The sequence below is a fragment of the Oncorhynchus tshawytscha genome, linkage group LG13, assembly GCF_018296145.1.
Source record: "Oncorhynchus tshawytscha isolate Ot180627B linkage group LG13, Otsh_v2.0, whole genome shotgun sequence".
NCBI classification, from domain to species: Eukaryota; Metazoa; Chordata; class Actinopteri; order Salmoniformes; family Salmonidae; genus Oncorhynchus; species Oncorhynchus tshawytscha.
In genome coordinates this window covers 44869563-44889114 of record NC_056441.1, presented here as the reverse complement: position 1 = coordinate 44889114, position 19552 = coordinate 44869563, and the positions used below count along the sequence as shown (strand labels likewise).

Genomic DNA, 19552 nt, shown 5'->3' with positions numbered 1-19552 from the left:
TTATCCCACTCTGTTGTCCGAACAACCTCTTTGGTACAGCCTCTCCCATACGTCATTTGTCGCCGAGTTACGAAAACTAAAGAGAACGTTGGGTTATGGATGCAGTGGTGTAAAGTACTGAGGTAAAAATACTTTGAAGTACTACTTAAATTGTTTTTGGGGATATCTGTACTTTACAATTTATATTTTGGACTACTTTTACTTCACTATATTCCGGAAGAAAACAATGTACTTTTTACTCCATACATTCTCCCTAAGACCCAAAAGTAGTTGTTGCATTTTTTATGCTTAGCAGGACAGGAAAATGGTCAAATTCACACACTTATCAAGATAATATCCCTGGTCATCCGTGCTGCCCCTGATCTGGCGGATTCACGAAACACATGCTTCATTTGTAAATTATGTAATATAAGGAATTTTTTATTATTTTTACTTTTAATAGTTAAGTATATTTTAGCAATTACATTTACCTTTGATACTTAAGTACAGTTGCATTCGGAAGTTTACATACACTTAGGTTGGAGTCATTAAAACTCATTTTTAAACCACTCCACAAATTTCTTATAACAAACTATAGTTTTGCGAAGTCGGTTAGGACATCTACTTTGTGCATGACACAAGTAATTTTTACAACAATTGTTTACAGACAGATTATTTCACTGTATCACAATTCCAGTGGGACAGAAGTTTATATACACTAAGTTGACCGTGCCTTTAAACAGCTTGGAAAATTCCAGAAAATGATGTCATGGCTTTAGAAGCTTTTGGTAGGCTAATTGACATCATTTGAGTCAATTGAAGGTGTACCTGTGGATGTATTTCAAGGCCTGTAGACCTCCACAAGTCAGGTTCATCCTTGGGAGCAATTTCCAAAAGCCTGAAGGTACCACGTTCATCTGTACAAACAATAGTACACAAGTATAAACACCATGGGACCACGCAGCCGCCATACTGCTCTGGAAGGAGACACGTTCTGTCTCCTAGAGATAAATGTACTTTGGTGCGAAAAGTGCAAATCAATCCAAGAACAACAGCAAAGGACCTTGTGAAGATGCTGGAGGAAACAGGTACAAAAGTATCTATATCCACATTAAAAACGAGTCCTATATCGTCATAACCTGAAAGGGCGCTCAGCACGGAAGAAGCCACTGCTCCAAAACCGCCATAAAAAAGCCAGACTACGGTTTGCAACTGCACATGGGGACAAAGATTGTACTTTTAGAAGAAATGTCATCTGGTCTGATGAAACAAAAATAGAACTGTTTGGCCATAAACGTGTGCGAGCAAGGAGGCCCACAAACCTGACCCAGTTACACCAGCTCTGTCAGGAGGAATGGGTCAAAATTCAACCAACTTATTGTGGGAAGATTGTGGAAGGCTACCCGACACGTTTGACCCAAGTTAAACAATTTCAAGGCAATGCTACCAAATACTAATTGTGTGTACTGTATGTAAACTTATGACCCACTGGGAATGTGATGAAAGAAATAAAAGCTGAAATAAATCATTCTACTTTTATTCTGACATTTCACATTCTTAAAATAAAGTGGCAAACCTAACTGACCTAAGACAGGGAATTTTTACTAGGATTAAATGTTTTCCCCACCAAAGCCCATTTGGCAACACTGCGCCCACCCAGGCAAAAGTCGTGCGGCCGCAGGTTGCAAAATGCATGTACAATTAGAATGAACTTGGGTGCACAGGGTTTGAGAACAAAGATGGTGCCGACAGAGATGGTCGCCTCGCTTCGAGTCCTTAGGAAACTATGCAGTATTTAGTTTTTTTTTTAAATGTATGATTTCTTACATTGTTATCGCAGAAAATCTTAAGTGTTATTACATACAGCTGGGAAGAACTATTGGATATAAAATCGACGTCATCTTACCAACATTACGACCATAAATGCGACTTTCCCAAAGTGGATTCTTTGTTCGGACCACCACCCAGGACATTGAATCTAATCCCAGAGCCCAAAACAACATCGCCGCAGAAGAGGTATACAAGAGTCCTCCTGGTCAGAATTCGAAGACGTGCACACCATTCGCTGCTTCCGAGTATATTGCTCTCCAATGTCCAGTCTCTAGACAACAAGGTGGATGAAATTTGGGCAAGGGTTGCCTTCCAGAGAGACATCAGAGATTGTAACATTCTCTATTTCACAGAAACATGGCTGTCTCGGGATATGTTGTCGGAGTCGGTACAGCCACCGAGTTTCTCCATGCTTTGCGCCGACAGAAATAAGCATCTCTGTGTGTATGCTTCATGATTAACGACTCATGGTGTAATCCTCTCTAGGTTTCTTCCTAGGTTTTGGTCTTTCTAGGGAGTTTTTCCTAGCCACCGTGCTTCTACACCTGCATTGCTTGCTGTTTGGGGTTTTAGGCTGGGTTTCTGTACAGCACTTTGAGATATCAGCTGATGTAAGAAGGGCTATATAAATACATTTGATTTGATTTGATAACAACATACAGGAACTCAAATCCTTCTGTTCACCTGACCTAGAATTCCTTGCAACCAAATGCCGATCATGTTATCTCCCAAGAGAATTCAGCTGACTCTGAATGAGTTTATAAGGTGCATTGGAGATGTTGTACCCACTGTAACTATTAAAACCTACCCTAACCAGAAACTGTGGATAGATGGTGGCATTCATGCAAAACTGAAAGCGTGAACCACCACATTTAACCATGGAAAGATTACAGGGAATATGGCCGAATATAAACAGTGTAGTTATACCTTCAGCAAGGCAATCAAACAAGCAAAATATCGGTATAGGGAGTGGCAATTACGGACTACAAAAAGACAACCAGCCACATCACGGACACCTACATCTTGCTTCCAGACAAACTAAATACCTTCTTTGCCCGCTTTGAGGATAATACAGTGCCACCGATGCGGCCCGCTACCAAGGACTGTGGGCCCCCCTCTCCTTCTCCGTGGCCGACGTGAGTAAGACATTTAAACGTGTTAACCCTTGCAGGGCTGCAGACCCAGACGGCATCCCTAGCCTCATCCTCAGAACATGCGCAGACCAGCTGGCTGGTGTGTTTACGGACGTATTCAACCAATCCCTATCCCAGTCTACTGTCCCCACATGCTTCAAGATGACCACCAATGTATCCAAGAAGGCAAAGATAACTGAACTAAATGACTATTGCCCCATAGCACTCACTTCTGTCATCATGAAGTGCTTTGAGAGACTTGTCAAGGATCATATCACCTCCACCTTACCTGCCACTCTAGACCCACTTCAGTTTGCATACTGCCCCAACAGGTCCACAGATGAAGCAATTGCCTGCACACTGCCCTATCCCATCTGGACAGGAGGAATACCTATGTGAGACTGCTGTTCATTAACTACAGCTCAGCATTTAACACCATAGTACCTTCCAAGCTCATCATTACGCTTGAGGCCCTGGGTCTCAACACCGCCTTGTGCAAATGGGTCCTGGACTTTCTGACGGGCTGCCCCCAGGTGGTGAAGGTAGGAAACAACATCTTCACATCGTCAACACTGGGACCCCACAAGGGTGTGTGCTCAGCCCCCTCCTGTACTCCCTGTGGTGAAGAAGGCACAACAGTGCCTCTTCAACCTCAGGAGGCTGAAGAAATGTGGCTTGTCACCTAAAACCCTCACAGATGCACAATTGAGAGCATCCTGACAGACTGTATCACTGCCTGGTACTCCAGAGGGTGGTGCGGTCTGCACAACACATCACCGGGGGCAAACTACATGCCCTCCAGGACACCTACAGCACCCAATGTCACAGGAAGGCCAAAAAGATCATCAAGGACAACAACCACCCGAGCCACTGCCTGTTCACCCCGCTACCATCCAAAAGGAGAGGTCAGTACAGGAGGGTCAAGGAATCCACCGGAAAGAGCAGTCACGACAACGCAGACAAAAATTCCAAATTATATCCATAATGTCCACAGAAAAATGCCGTTTTTTATAATCAATCCTCAGGGTGTTTTTTAAATATCTATTTGATAATATATCAACCGGGACAGTTGGCTTTTCACTAGGACCGGGAGTAACAATGGCCGCCTTTCTCTTTTGCGCACAACTCACTCTGAGAGCCAGCCACCTATCCACTTACGCAATATGGTCGTTCACGCTCCTTCTTCAAAATAAAAGCCTGAAACTATGTCTACAGGCTGTTGACACCTTAGGGAAGCCATAGAAAAAGGAATCTGGTTGATATCCCTTTAAATGGGCAATAGGGATGCATAACAACAAAGAGGTTTCAAAAACAGGGGCACTTCCTGATTGGATTTTCCTCAGGTTTTAGCCTGCAATATCAGTTCTGTTTATAACTCACAGACAAAATTTTGACAGTTTTGGAAACTTTAGAGTGTTTTCTATCCTAATCTGTCAATTATATGCATATTCTAGCATCTGGTCCTGAGAAATAGGTGGTTTACTTTGGGAACGTTATTTTTCCAAACATAAAAATAGTGCCCCCTAGCTTCAAGAGGTTATTAAATAATTCCACTTTAGTAATGTTTACATATCTTACATTACTCATCTCATATGTATATACTGTATCTTATACCATCTATTGCATCTTGCCTATGCCTCTTAGTCATTGCTCATCCATATATTCATATGTACATATTCTTATTCCATCCCTTTAGATTTATGTGTATTAGGTAGTTGTACTGGAATTGTTAGATTACTTGTTAGATATTACTGCACTGTCAGAACCAGAAGCACAAGCATTTCGCAACACTCGCATTAACATCTGCTAACCATGTGTATGTGACCAATAACATTTTATTTTATTTATGGTATATGGTTCATGGCCGGGAGGCAGCCTGGTTACAAAACAAATGCAATCACTTTTAAACCAGTGCAAACTCAGCCCACCCGGTTCTGGTTCCCATTAGATGGGCAAGCGCCAAAGTTAAAACAAGGCAACAATAAACATGACGTCCCCCACAAATGATGCAGCGTATATTACAATTGTTTTCCCCCTCGCTGTATATAATGGGCCGATCTTATAGGTCCTTATGGGAAACGTGTTGCTCATGAGGAGATGCATATATGTAAAAACATATTTGACTGTAGCTCAAATGGTATAGGAGATATGCTTGCTCAAAGTTTAGAATTTCAGTTGATTACTATATCGCCCCCCTTGGGCCAACCATTCCACTCATCTGCTCCAGCCATTACCACAAGCCCGTTCTCCCCAATTAAGTTGCCACCAACCTCCTGTGATACATACATACCTACCTACCTACATACATACATACTAGGACAGAGAAAGATCCATAGTCCCCCTCGATTACATCATGAAAACTAAAATGAGCTTTTTGGTCTTAATTTAAGGTTAGGGTTAGGCATACGTTTATCAGTGTGGTTAGGGTTATGTTTCAAATCAGATATTAAGATCAATTGTAGAAATGGGCGGGGTTTATGCCTGTTAGTTGACGACCCTATAGGCAGTGCGAGCTAAAAATAAGGGGATTCGATTAGTCTGGCCCGGGCGCCTGGGAAGGCGAGTTTTGCATTGGTTGACAGTGGCTGTATTTGTTTGGCAACCGGGCTGCCTCCCGGGCGCGAGCCTGGCCCCCCGTTCAAAGCCCACGGCGAAGTAGGGTCAAACAAAAGTGACGTAATTAAGCACGTGGAGTTATGACTTGAATTCTGTGTTTTCACATGCAAAAGTGAGTGCTTTTGATAAGAAAATGTTGACGTATATTTTATGGAAAGATATTGTATGTTTCTGGTTGACGCACCATGCTGCCTTGTTGACAACATGACCGAGCAGCGCGGGCCATGTTCAGGTTCCCTGCGGTTCAGCATAATCGAATTGGCCCATTGAATCGTCATTCTTTGTTTTAACCATCCATCAACTGCTAATGATATTAAGTACATTTCATATTCACAAAGGCAAATGGTCTAATTCAAAACCTAACTTTTTTCACTTTATAAATGAATTTAAACAATACGGCACTGCTTTAACTAAAATGAAAAACAAAAAGGAAATTCAAACCTGTTGTATTATTAATTAATATGATTTGTTTGTTTAGGATATCTGGCAATGTAAATAGTTTGTATGTATGCTTGTTTGCATATGACTATTCCTCTTTTGTTTGTTGATATTTTTTAATAAAAATAATTGAAAGCGTCCAGACGACTTCCGTAAACGTACATCGTTCCTAGTTAATTTGGTTGGCAGCTAAAATTACGATTTTAGCCAATCACATTGTCCCAGGTCACACACAGCAAATGTACAGGAAGGAAAGATGGCAGCCAGAAATGGGAAAAATGGTCTACTTGAGAAAGTAAGAATTATTTTACACCGTCATTTATAAGACACAGGGATCGGTAATTAAACCTGTCGTCTTTTTCAATAGTTGGCCGCCTAGCCGATATTGTATTACTCCACGGCAAGCATGTCTATCAGACAGACCGTTCATTTTGAGTTTAAGCTAACGTTAACACTAGTTTTTAGCAAGCTACAGTAATTTTATAAGGCTGGAAGGAAATAAAGGAATTGGCCATGCAAAAAACGTGGCCTTTAGTGGTAACGTTATTTGTATGTTGTAATTTGAAGAGGAACGCCGATCTCATTTGAAGTGAGGGAAGCTGTTTGACCAGCTAGCTAACTTGGCTAAGTTATGGCTAGCCATGCTAGCTAATATTCTTCCTGGTTGATGTTGGCTAGTCCGATGTTAACACTACGCGCTAGATACACTAACGTTATATATCCAAAAGTATGGAGACATCCCTTCAAATTAGTGGATTCGGCTATTTCAGTCACACCCGTTACCGACAGGTGTATAAATTCGAGCACACAGCCATGCAATCTCCATAGACAAAAATAGGCAGAAAAATGGCCTTACTGAAGAACTCAGTGACTGTCAACGTGGCACCGTCATATGATACCATTTTTCCAACAAGTCCATTCATAACATTTCTGCCCTGCTATAGAGTTGTCCCGAACAACTGTAAGTGCTGTTATTGTGAACTGGAACCGTCTAAGAGCAACAACGGCTCAGCTGTGAAGTGGTAGGCCACACTAGCTCACAGAAATGGACTGCCAGGTGCTATTGCGCGTAAAAAATTGTCTGCCTTGGTTGCAACACTCACTACCGAGTTCCAAACTGCCTCTGGAAGCAATGTCAGCACAAGAACTGTTTATCTGAAGCTTCATGAAATTAGTTTCCTTGGCTGAGCAGTCGCACACAAGCCTAAGATCACCATGCACAATGTCAAAAGACGGCTGGAGTGGCAAGAATCTCTGGAGTGATGAATCACACTTCACCATTTGGCCGTCCGACAGACAAGTAAAAAATACTTTAAAGTACTACTTAAGTAGTTTTTGGGGGGTATCTGTACTTTTCTATTAATATTTTTGACACTTTTACTTTTACTTCACTACATTCCTAAATCAAATCATGTACTTTTTACTACATGCATTTTACCTGACACCCAAAAGTACTCCTTACATTTTGAATGCTTAGCAGAACAGGAAATGGTCCAATTCACGCACTTATCAAGACATGGTCATCCCTTCTGCCTCTGATTTGACGGACTCACTAAAGACAAATCATATTTTGTAAATGATGTCTGAGGGTTTTTGTGTGCCCAAGACTATCCATACATTTTAAAAACAAGAAAATGGTGCCTTCTGCTTAGCTTAAAATAAGGAATTTGAAATGATTTATACTAGGGGTGCATGATATATCGGTGAACATATCGGAATCGGTTGATATTAGCTAAAAATGCCAACATCGGTATTGGCCCGATGTCTAGTTTAACACCGATGTTAAAAACGGATGTCAAAGCTACCGTGCATACCTATATTATGTACATGACGTAATAACGGCATATAAAATTTGGCCATACACGTGCGACAAAGCATTCCTAACCTAGCCCGGTCGAGCAGTCATTTGAGTAAGACCATTTTAGCAAGACAAGTAAAAGGTGAAACCATTAAAGCCAAGATAATGGAATTCATTGCCCTTGACATTCAACCGTTCTCCGTCGTGGGTGATGTTGGCTTTCGCCGGCTGGTCGAGCACTGCTACACACTACCAAGTGCGCTATTTTTCAGATGTTGCCCTACCGGAGTTACACAGTAATAGCATCACTGCTATTACTGTAGCTTCACGACATGCATACTATGGAATGCAGTTTGGGTCTTTGCGTGTCAAAAAAGATATAGTAGCACTGTCAAAGCTGTACAAAAAAGTCTGCAAACAAACACAGGCCACGAATGATGTGTTTACAATACAGAGTTGGTAATAAAGAATAATTTGTTTGATCGCAACTTCTGGCGTAGCTTTAGCTTGGTACCTAGCTAGCACCAATACAACCAGCCTGAAAACAATGACCAGTAGAATCTGCAGTCATTTTCATTATTGTTAGCAATGATTTAGGAGTCCTTGTAAGTATTAGCTAGTTTGCCACTTGTGGTTCGCCTATTGAAATGTAACTTCAGTTCATGAAAAAATAGCTAGCCAGCTTCCTGTTGCCCAAAGCTAATGTTATAAGCAGCCAGCTAGCTTCATCTGGCTATAGTGAGGCTCGACCGGGTTGTGTTGTGAAGCTAGCCACAATAACGATTAGGCACAATAGTGGAATTTGCGATTTGCCTTCAAAATAAGTGCCATTGACAATGATGCAAATTAATATAAATAGTAGAATTATGCCATGAAGGCTAACCGCAAAGTCCACTTTATAAGACGGGTATGAACTGTTTTATAAATTAGGGTTATTTTAGATGTCACCTAGGTATATTGTTAGCTAGCTAACTATAGCTACTGAAACAGATTATGTTGTGTTATTTGACACAACAAATAGTGTTATTTTGCGTCTCTTTTTTGACACGCAAACGGCGTTCCATAGAACGCTCCTTGCCCAAACGGCGTTCCATAGAAATCCTGGTTGAGAATGAAACGGCTGAACAACGAAACTGCACAGCAAGTAAGTGAAGGAAATAGGGTTTGATTATGTTTTACTGGTAATGGGGACTAAAGTAAATGCCAACAAAATAACTTTTTGGTCAGTGTGGTGTGTGTGTAACCTTTATTTAACTAGGCAAGTCAGTTAAGAACAAATTCTTATTTACAATGACGGCCTGGACGACACTGGGCCAATTGTGCGCCGCCCTATGGGACTCCCAATCGTGGCCGGATGTGATACAGCTTGGATTCGAACCAGGGACTGTAGTGCCTTAGACCACTGCGTCCATTTGTGTGTTAATTGTTTAACTGTACTAGAATGCTTAAAAGGCCGCTAAAATATTAAATATCGGTTATCGGTATCGTTTTTTTGTCAAGGAAAATATTGGATATCGGTATCGGCCAAAAAAGGAATATCGGTGCATCATTAATTTATACTTTTACTTTTAATACTTATGTATATTTTAGCAATTACACTTACTTTTGGTACTGCAGTATATTTGGAATCAAATACTTTTTAGACTTTTACTCAACTAGTATCTTACTGGGTGATTTACTTTTACTTGAGTAACTTTCTATTAATATATATATACTTTTACTCAAGTATGACATTTTGGATCTTTTTCCACCACTGATGTACACACACATACTACCGTTCAAAAGTTTGGGGTGACTTAGAAAATGTCTTGTTTTTGAAAGAAAAGCAAATGTTTTGTCCATTTAAAATAGCTAACACAACGTGCCATTGGAACACAGGAGTCATGGTTGCTGATAATGGGCCTCTGTAGATATTCCATTTAAAAAATCAGCTGTTTACAGCTACATTAGTCATTTACAACATTGTCTACACTATATTTCTGATCAATTTGATGTTACTTTAATGGACAAAATGTGCTTTTCTTTCAAAAACAAGGACATTTCTAAGTGACCACAAACTTTAGAGCGGTAATGTGTGTGTAGATACAGTTGAAGTCGGAAGTTTACATTTAAACTCAGTTTTTCACAATTCCTGAACGTTCAATCCTAGTAAGAATTCCCTGTTTTAGGTCAGTTAGGATCACCACATTATTTTAAGAATGTGAAATGTCAGAATAATAGTAGAGAGTGATTTATTTCAGCCTTTCTTTCTTTCGTCACATTCCCAGTGGGTCAGAAGTTTACATGCACTCAATGAATATTTGGTAGCATTGCCTTTAAATAGTTTAACTTGGGTCAAACGTTTCGGGTAGCCTTCCACAATCTTCCCCAAATAAGTTGGGTGAATTTAGGCCCATTCCTCCTGACAGAGCTGGTGTAACTGAGTCAGGTTTGTAGGCCTCCTTGCTCGCACATGCTTTTTCAGTTCTGCCCACAAATTTTCTATAGGATTGAGGTCAGGGCTTTGTGATGGCCACTCCAATACCTTGACTTTGTTGTCCTTTAGCCATTTTGCCAAAACATACATGCATACATACATCACATTCTTTGCTCAAGTGTTTTTTAGACTGTTATTGTCATATCTTATTGCTTTCTAGCTACTCTGTTGACAGTTCTTCAGGAATGTGTGGTAGCTAACTAGCTTGTAAATTGTTTACAAACAAATTAGTGAATGTGCTAGGAAGTTTTGAAAGTTTGATCATCTTATATCCTTTGTGGCTTTAAGTGTTCTTACCTTGTGATTTTGAACATTCAAAGCAACTAGGAAACATCCATGGCAGGCATTGTCACCTTAGCTTGCTACATAACTTCTGAGGGATAGAAAGCATGAGCACCACCACAAATCAGCCTACACAAATGCACACACACCCCTTGTTACTATGACAACTAGCATAGCCTTGTCAGCAGATGACTGCTGTCTGAACACACACACATCCGATATGGTCACTTATAACTTGCTGTTTGGACAGTCAGTAGTCTAAAATGGATTTGAGCATTAAAGGCCTGCAGTGTGAACAAGGCTTAATTGTAATCTGTAATAGGAGTTTGGTACAGGAGGAAACTCTGTCAAGAACTGTGTTGCTCATTCTATTGACCATTGTCATTTGCTTTCAGTGGAGGATTGATGAGAAACCTGTGAAGATTGACAAATGGGATGGTGCAGCTGTCAAGAATTCTCTTGATGATGCAGCAAAGAAGGTTTGCATACAGTACATTGAGGGGAGTTTCAACATTCTCTTGTATGTTAAAAAGGTGTATGGTTTTGATATTTTACATTTTTTGATCATATTTTTCCAACATTCATCAGGTCCTCTTGGAGAAGTATGGTTATGCAGAGAACTTCAATCTCGTAGATGGACGTCTCCTTATTTGCACAATCTCCTGCCTCTTTGCCATCGTAGCTTTAATTTGGGACTTCCTTTATCCATTCCCTGAGTCTAAGCCAGTCCTGGCAATCTGTGTCATATCATATCCTTTTAATGGAAAAAATAATTAAATTACTGATTTGTCACAATAACAGACATGTATGAAGGTGGCATGATTGCCTACAGTTTGAGGTAATTTAGTACTACAACCTAACATGCCTTATTGCTTTTATAAAAACAATTCCAAGTGGGGATATTGCTTTAATGTCCTCTACAGTTGTATTTATTTTTTTAGATTAACAGACTGATGCTGATAACATGTTTTTGATAGGCTATTATTACTCACCCAAAGTCTTTTACTGCCCAAATTGACACTCACGGCTTAGTAACTTCATTGTCCTTCCAAAAATGTTCATTATTGGATTCTGGAATTTATATATTCAAGTTTTCCCTAACTGATCCTTACTTATTTCATAATGATGGGCATTCTAACCTTATATACCTCCTACCAAGAAAAGAACATCTTCCTTGTTTCTGTCCAGAAGGACCCCACTGGCATGGACCCTGACCACACTTGGCAGCTTTCATCTAGTCTGAAAAGGTTTTTTAAATTTTTTTAATGGTTTACATTTTGTGCAGCTTTTTTGGTACTACCATATTTTCTGAGTAATGCCTGGTAATGTTTTTAATTATCTGGACTTCTATCTTGAAAAGTCCTGCCTAGCAAATTGTGACTTCTACTCTCTGCAGGTTTGATGACCAGTACACACTAAGAGTGTCCTTCTCAGATGGGAAGTCGAAACACACGCGGGTGCAAGAGATCACGAAGTCTGTGGGGGCTTTCTTTGACGGGAACGGAACACTGGTCATGGACCAGTTTGAAAAGTGTGTGTCAAAACTCCATGATACCTTGGCCACTGAAAAGAAGACAAAATAATAATGATCAGACATAGCCTTCTTTACAATGCTGCACCACACTGGCAGAAACTGCAGTAGAGCACACTGGTATTGTACGGTCCTGGGTGCATTTGAATTAGTTATTGGTTGTTATAAAAGTCTGCACGCCAGCATTTGTTCATTATTTAATTTGTCCAATAAATTTAGACTGTTGTGCATACATTTTTTTCTTCCTATGTTTACCTTGATACAAGTCTCATCTAGACATTGCTTTTAAGAACCCCTAAGACAACTCAAAACAAAGATTAATAAAATATTTCTTGCACCACTCAAGTTATCTTCACCATTGAATGGTTGTTCTAAAAATGAAGAGATTAGTCCTTTTATTGTTTAACTTCTCTTCCCCACATTTTATGCTGCCTTACATAATGTGTGCAGTGAATGACCAGATCATTGTTGGAAATTATGTAAAATACGTATATATTTTTTGTCCTGAAAGCCTTATTCAATGTAAATAGTGTATTTTAAAAGCTTTGCAATTCTACATGTATTTTTCTGTTTATGGATTTTGTTACTACAGTATGTAATGATTTCACTTGGGTGTACTAAACTCTGAATAGCATCAAGTAAATGGGTCTCCCATTTAAGACAAACATTGCATAAGGTCCCAGGCCAACATACAGGCTTTATAAGGCTTTATTAAAGGGCAAAAGAAACGATCTGAAAAGGGACTGTATCCACACATTTACTAGTGTCATCACCATTCCTCTCTTCAAGTACATGGTTTGTTGGAAGTGTTTCTTTAAAGTTGGAATCCATTTTGGTGAAACTGCCAAGTCCTTCTGCGAGATTACAGCAACAAATATGTTACTCCGAAAAAAGTTTTTTTCCCCCTCCAGATATTGAACATCATTGCACGCAGAGAAGAACTGCAGAGTATGTACTGCGATTTTATTTGTATATAACAGCGCCACTGGTATATATATGATCGGTGGCGCTGTTTCACCTTTCGCGGCTCTCAGCTTTAAAGCACGGGTAATTGTTTTGATGTACATGTTTTGTCAGCGATTTGGAAATTAAATAGTATTGATTAGTTATCCTCACGTAGGAGTGCATGACCATTGGTTTTCAATTTCCAGTCTCACAGAATATTGAATACACAAGCACATTTTTTGGGGACTTATATTGGTAGAGTTTCCTGGATTCAGTTTATTTCTCTGTAGTATGACTTTAAAAGTGAGTGGTACAGAGACATTGCCGTTTTTGTCCGTAGATTTTTGGCTTTAGCAACCTTATTGTACGTTCCTGTTCTTCATATAAGTTTAAAATAAAGTTAGAAAGCATTTTTACATTGTCTACTTATTTGGTATGTGTCTCAATGAATAGAAGTGCTGATCTGGGCCTGTGTCCACAGAGTGTCTCAGAGTAGAAAAGTTGTCCTAAATGCTGGAAATAGAGATATTTTATTCCCCCTCTTATGTGTATGCATGAAGCCTCAAATCGAGTCCCACCTTGTCGACAGATATATATGAGACCTCATGAGCTGTCATAAACAGTTAAGAGTTACCAGCTGGTGTCTTTATATAGAAAAAGGCACAGAAAGGCAATTGCTTTGGAGTTGTTGAAATAATGTTTTGATATTTCTGTATGATCAACCCATCTTGACCCACATGCAACAGTATGCTTTTGACAATGATTTCACCTGAGGCCTAATTTAGGAGAGACCGGGACATGTCACACTTTTCGCTTAAGTGTAGATTTCTCAGCATTGGTATATCTATTAAGACCAATCTAAATATTGATGAATAGATCAAGGTCTTGCCCCAAAAATTGCATGTTTTTTCAAAACGTATTGCAAAATTAAGTTATTACTGATAAACACTGAGCAGTTGTGACATCTTGCCCCGTAGCGGGTATGGGGCAAACTGTCACAATGTTATGTGTTGTTAGTGCCAACAGTTGAAGCATTATTCATCACTTGATGAATAAGTAAGAATATTCTACAAAAAGCTAACTAAATGATTGCAAGTATATCAAATTTTACTGCTTATTGGTGATAATTACACTTTGTTGTCATAAGTCCTTTTAAATGAACTGAATATGATAATAAATTACAATGTCAATGTTTGTTCCTCTTAAGGATCAGACCTTTTTTTCAATTTTTGCCTAAAATGACATGCCCAAATCTAACTGCCTGTAGCTCAGGACCAGAAGCAAGGATATACATATTCTTGATACCATTTGAAAGGAAACACTTTGGCACTGCTTGGAGTAACCCAAGATTGTAAACTGTCATGGTCAAAACATATTGATGCAGTAGTAGCTAAGATGGGGAGAAATCTGTCTATAATAAAACGATGCTCTGCCTTCTTAACAACACTATCAAGAAGGCAGGTCCTACAGGCCCTAGTTTTGTCATGTGGTCAGGTGCCACAAAAAATAACTTTGCAATTGGCTCAGAACAAGGCAGCACGGCTGGCCCTTGGATGTACACAGAGAGCTAATATTAATACTATGCATGTCAATCTCTCCTGGCTGAAAGTGGAGAGATTGACTTCATCACTACTTTTATTTATGAGAGGTATTGACAAGTTGAATGCACCAAGCTGTCTGTCTAAACTACTGGCACACAGGCATACCCCACAAGAGGTCTCTTCACAGTCCCCAAGTCCAGAACAGACTATGGGAGGCACACAGTACTACATAGAGCCATGACTACATGGAACTCTATTCCACATAGAGTAACTGACGCAAGCAGCAAAATTAGATTGAAAAAAAAAACAGATAAAAAAAACACCTTATGGAACAGCGGAGACTGTGAAGCAAACATTGGCACACACACACACGATAACGCTAATGTGGATCCATAATAAATACAAAATACAAATACAAAACAAACATGAAGATACCAATAACTAAATAAAATTGAGTCCAATCAATGTAGCTAAATATCATGTGGCTGTCCATGGTACTTATTTTTGTCTTTGTGTGTGTGCGCAAGTTTAAAAAAAAGTTGACTCAACCTACTTTTAGACGAGTTGAATGCCAATGCCATCTTTTTCATGTTGGCAAAATGGTCTATTGCTCTGTCATACAGTACGTTTTTAGTTTGTGTTGTCATAATCTACCTACCTAAAATGCTTGCTAGCTAGAAAAACATCCTTGCTTGGGCAACAATGGACCAGCTAAGTTTGCTAGCTACACTGAACCAAAATATAAATGCAACATGTAAAGTGCTGGTCCAATGTTTCATGAGCTGAAATAAAAGATTCCAGAAATGTTCCATATGCACAAGAAACTTATTTCTCTAAAATGTTGTGCACAAATTTGTTTTCATCCCTGTTAGTGAGAATTGTATCCTTTGTCAAGATAATCCAGCCACCTGACAGGTGTGGCATATCAAGAAGCTGATTAAACAGCATGATCATTACACAGGTTTATCTTGTGCTGTGGACAATAAAAGGCCACTCTAAAATGTGCAGTTTTGTCACGCAACGCAATGCCACAAATGTCTCCATTTTTGAGGGAGCGTGCAAATGGCATGCTGATTGCAGGAAAGTCCACCAGAGCTGTTTCCAGAAAACTTCATGTCATTTTAGAGAATTTGTCAGTATGTCCACGTGTAAACATGCCAGCCAGGACCTCCACATCTGGCTTCTTCACCTTTGGGATCATCAGAGGGGCTGCTGAGGAGTATTTATGTCTGTAATAAATGTGAAATCCATAGATTAGTGCCTTATGAATTTATTTCAATTGACTGATTTCCTTATATGAACTGTAACTCAGTAAAATCTTTGAAATTGTTGCATGTGGCGTTTATATATTTTTTCAGTATAGTTAACGTGAGCCTAGTAGACTACATCTAGGCTACATATTGAACTTATGAGCTACAGATACTGAGACAGAGGGGTGCGGTTTCCCTCCCTCGCTCTGATGATTTCTCTGGTGAGTTTCAGCCACTTGCAAATTGAAGGATAATTATGAAAACACAGAGAGATGAAAGAGAAATTATTTTATAATTTAAAAAATTCAAATATTTGGGGAAGCCTTTTTTCCCTTGGCATCCATGCCACTGGAGCAAAGTCATTGTAGCCTATTATTTTACTTCCCCTAGCTTTGAGAACCATGGCATGAGCATGGGCTGACCTTGTATTGCTGTAGCACAGCCGCATAGCCTTCCAGCAGCCTTTCAAATGTTGCACCATGTCCATTACAATGTAGAAAAATGTGTCTCGGGTCCAAACCATTCAATAGGAGCTTCATCTTATTCTTTCTATGTCTATGGTGGATTCGCGGCCGCAATTTATGGAACGTGCGAAAACTTTGGAGATAACAATAGATGGCAAAGTCAAAGATGCTGGTTTTCCCCTATCAATCCGTGGTGAAGTTTTCCATAAATGCTTCTGGAAAATCCAGCTCCAGAACCAGTCATAGCCTAGCCAGCTGGCTAATCTTTTGAATACGGTGTAGCAACAACAGATAACATTAGCTAGCTATGTAGATAAGGTTAGCATGCTTGATAGCTACAATGACATCTGTCAGTACTCTACTTGTTGTTATTTCTCCACTCCCCGTAGAAATCGCCACAACGTTCCCAACCCCAATTTCTGAATAGGTATTAGCAGCCTGCGTCATTCTTTGGAAGTGGAACCTAAATGAGAATTTCCACAATTCTATTGAAATAGGGGCTGCATTGCCCTCTGGGGGTGGCATTTTAAGCTAAATTCATACAATTCTACACATTTTGCAATGACTTATGCCATGTTAATATGATCCTTGAGTGAGAATAACAAAATCAATTGGGACCCCCTAGAGGTCAAGGCCCATGACTGACATAACAAGAGAAAAACTGCTGATGCACAACCACATTTTGAAATTGCACCTGGTTTATTTTACGAATCGTGCTTTCAATAGTTGAGACCCCGACTGAATTCCTAAAAATAAAATATATACAGTACCAGTCAAAAGTTTGGACACACCTACTCATTGAAGGGTTTTTCTTTTTTAAGTATTTTCTACATTGTACAATAATAGTGAAGACATCAAAACTATGAAATAACACATATGGAACATGTAGTAGCTCAAAAAGTGTTAAAACTTTTTTCAGGCTAGGGTCTATTTTTCTCCACTTCCTATTTGACTGACGTGCGCAAAGTAAACTGCCTGTTACTCAGGCCCAGAAGCCAGAATATGCATATAATCGGTACCATTGGATAGAAAACTTTGAAGTTTGTAGAAATGTCTATAACACAATAGATATGGTAGGAGAAAAACCAAAGAAAAACTAACAGGAATTGGGTTTTTTTGAGAGCCCATGCTCTTCCAATGGAACGTATAGGGTCATATCCAAATCCAGCTTCCAGATTGAAATTCCTTTGGTTTCCACTAGATGTCAACCGTCTTTGTTCAAGGTTTCAGACTTGTTTCTTCCCAAACGAGGAAGAATTTTGAGTTTTAGTTCTGGGAGTCAGAGATGGAAATCACTCTGTGCACGCGCAAAGAAAAGGACACGCACATGTTAACTTTGCTTTCCTATTGAACATACTTCTTTCTGTATGAAATATTATAGTATAATTACATTTTAGGGCACCTGAGGATTAAATAGAAACATATTTTGACTTGTTTTAACAAAGTTTAGTGGTAGCTTTTTGGATTCCTTTCTCTGCATGTTGAACGAGTGGATTACTCAAATTGATGGCTCTAACTAAACAGACTTTTTGGGATATAAAGAAGGATTTTATATAACAAAACGACCATGCATGTTGTAGCTGGGACCCTTTGAATTGCAAATCAGAGGAAGATTTTCAAAAAGTAAGTCAATATTTAATCGCAATTTGTGATTTTATGAAGCCTATGCTGGTTGAAAAATATTTTGATGTGGGGCGCCGCCCTCAAACAATCACATGACATGCTTCGCTGTAAAGCCTATTGTAAATCGGACAATGCAGTTAGATGGACAAGACTTTTAAGTTTTTAACCAATATAAAACACTTGTACATGCCTAAATGTACATGCCTACATGCCATAATTATGATTATTTATTTTAAATGCTCTCCCTCCAATTTCACCGGAAGTTGTCGACAGGTGTCCTGCTGCCAGCATAAGAAGTTTTAAACAAATCAAAATATATTTTAGATTTTTAGATCATTCAAAGTAGTCACCCTTTGCTTTGATGACAGCTTTGCACTCTTGGCATTCTCTCAACCAGCTTCATGAGGAATGCTTTTCCAACAGTTGATGACAAATGATAGTCCCATTAAATGCATACCAGATTGGATGGTGTATCGCTGCAGAATGCTGTGGTAGCCATGCTGGTTAAGTGTGCATCGAATTCTAAATAAATCACTGACAGTGTCGCCAGAAAGCACCATCACACCTCTTCCTCCATGCTTCACATTGGGAACCACACATGTGGAGATCATCCGTTCATCTACTCTGCGTCTCACAAAGACACGGGGGTTGGAACCAAAAATCTCAAATTTGGACTCATCAGACCAAAGGACAGATTTCCACCGGTCTATTGTTTAGAAGTCTCTTCTTCTTACTAGTGTCCTTTAGTAGTGGTTTCTTTGAAGCAATTCGACCATGAAGGCCTGATTCACGCAGTCTCCTCTGAAAAGTTGATGTTGAGATGTCTATGTTACTTGAACTCTGTGAAGCATTTATTTGGGCTACAATCTGATGCTGGTAACTCTAATGAATTTAACCTCTGCAGCAGAGGTAACTCTGGCTTTTCCTTTCCTGTGGCGGTCCTCATGAAGGCCAGTTTCATTCATAGCTGTTGATGGTTTTTGCAACTGCACTTGAAAAAACTTTCAAAGTTCTTGACATTTTCCGTATCGACTGACCTTCATGTCTTAAAGTAGTGATGGACTGTTATTTCTCTTTGCTTATTTGAGCATTTCTTGCCATAATATGGACTTGGTCTTTTACCAAATAGGGCTATCTTCTGTATACCACCCCTACCTTGTCACAACACAACTGATTGGCTGAAACGCATTAAGAGGGAAAGAAATTCCACAAATTAACTTAACAAGGCACACCTGTTAATTGAAATGCATTCCAGGTGATTACCTGCTTGTTGAGAGAGTGCCAAGAGCGTGCAAAGCAGTTACCAAGGCAATGGTTGGCTCTTTTCAGAAACTAAAATCTAAAATATATTTTCATTTGTTTAGCACTTTTTTAGTTACTACATGATTCCCTATGTGTTGTTTCATAGTTATGATGTCTTCACTATTATTCTACAATGTAGGAAATAGTAAAAATGCTCATATCACTTATGCCTGGAGCCGGCCATGCATTGATGTCTGTGCCCAGTAGGTCTTTCCTTAAGTAAACTATACAGGACAGTTGTATTTTTTATCCATTTGATGCTGATTTGATGCTGATTAGTATGCTGTTGTATCAAAAATGTATTTTGCAATCTGCAATGTTTGAATTTCCAACTTTAATTACTG

The 19552-nt window shown here is 39.4% G+C and overlaps 1 protein-coding gene across 2 annotated transcripts; it reads left to right on the top strand.

The window, feature by feature from the left end:
• The first annotated feature begins 6159 nt into the window (after nucleotides 1-6159).
• On the top strand, nucleotides 6160-13444 carry LOC112264993 (probable signal peptidase complex subunit 2). Of its 2 annotated transcripts, none has more exons than XM_024441949.2 (5): nucleotides 6160-6291; nucleotides 10948-11031; nucleotides 11141-11301; nucleotides 11665-11799; nucleotides 11949-13444. In XM_024441949.2, exons 1-5 carry the CDS (start codon nucleotides 6253-6255, stop codon nucleotides 12133-12135), a joined length of 606 nt encoding a protein of 201 aa, XP_024297717.1. In that variant the 5' UTR covers nucleotides 6160-6252; the 3' UTR covers nucleotides 12136-13444. The 2 variants fall into 2 exon arrangements, with proteins under 2 accessions (XP_024297717.1, XP_042151704.1); XM_042295770.1 differs by lacking the exon at nucleotides 6160-6291 and adding an exon at nucleotides 6862-7296.
• Nucleotides 13445-19552: the final 6108 nt, after the last annotated feature.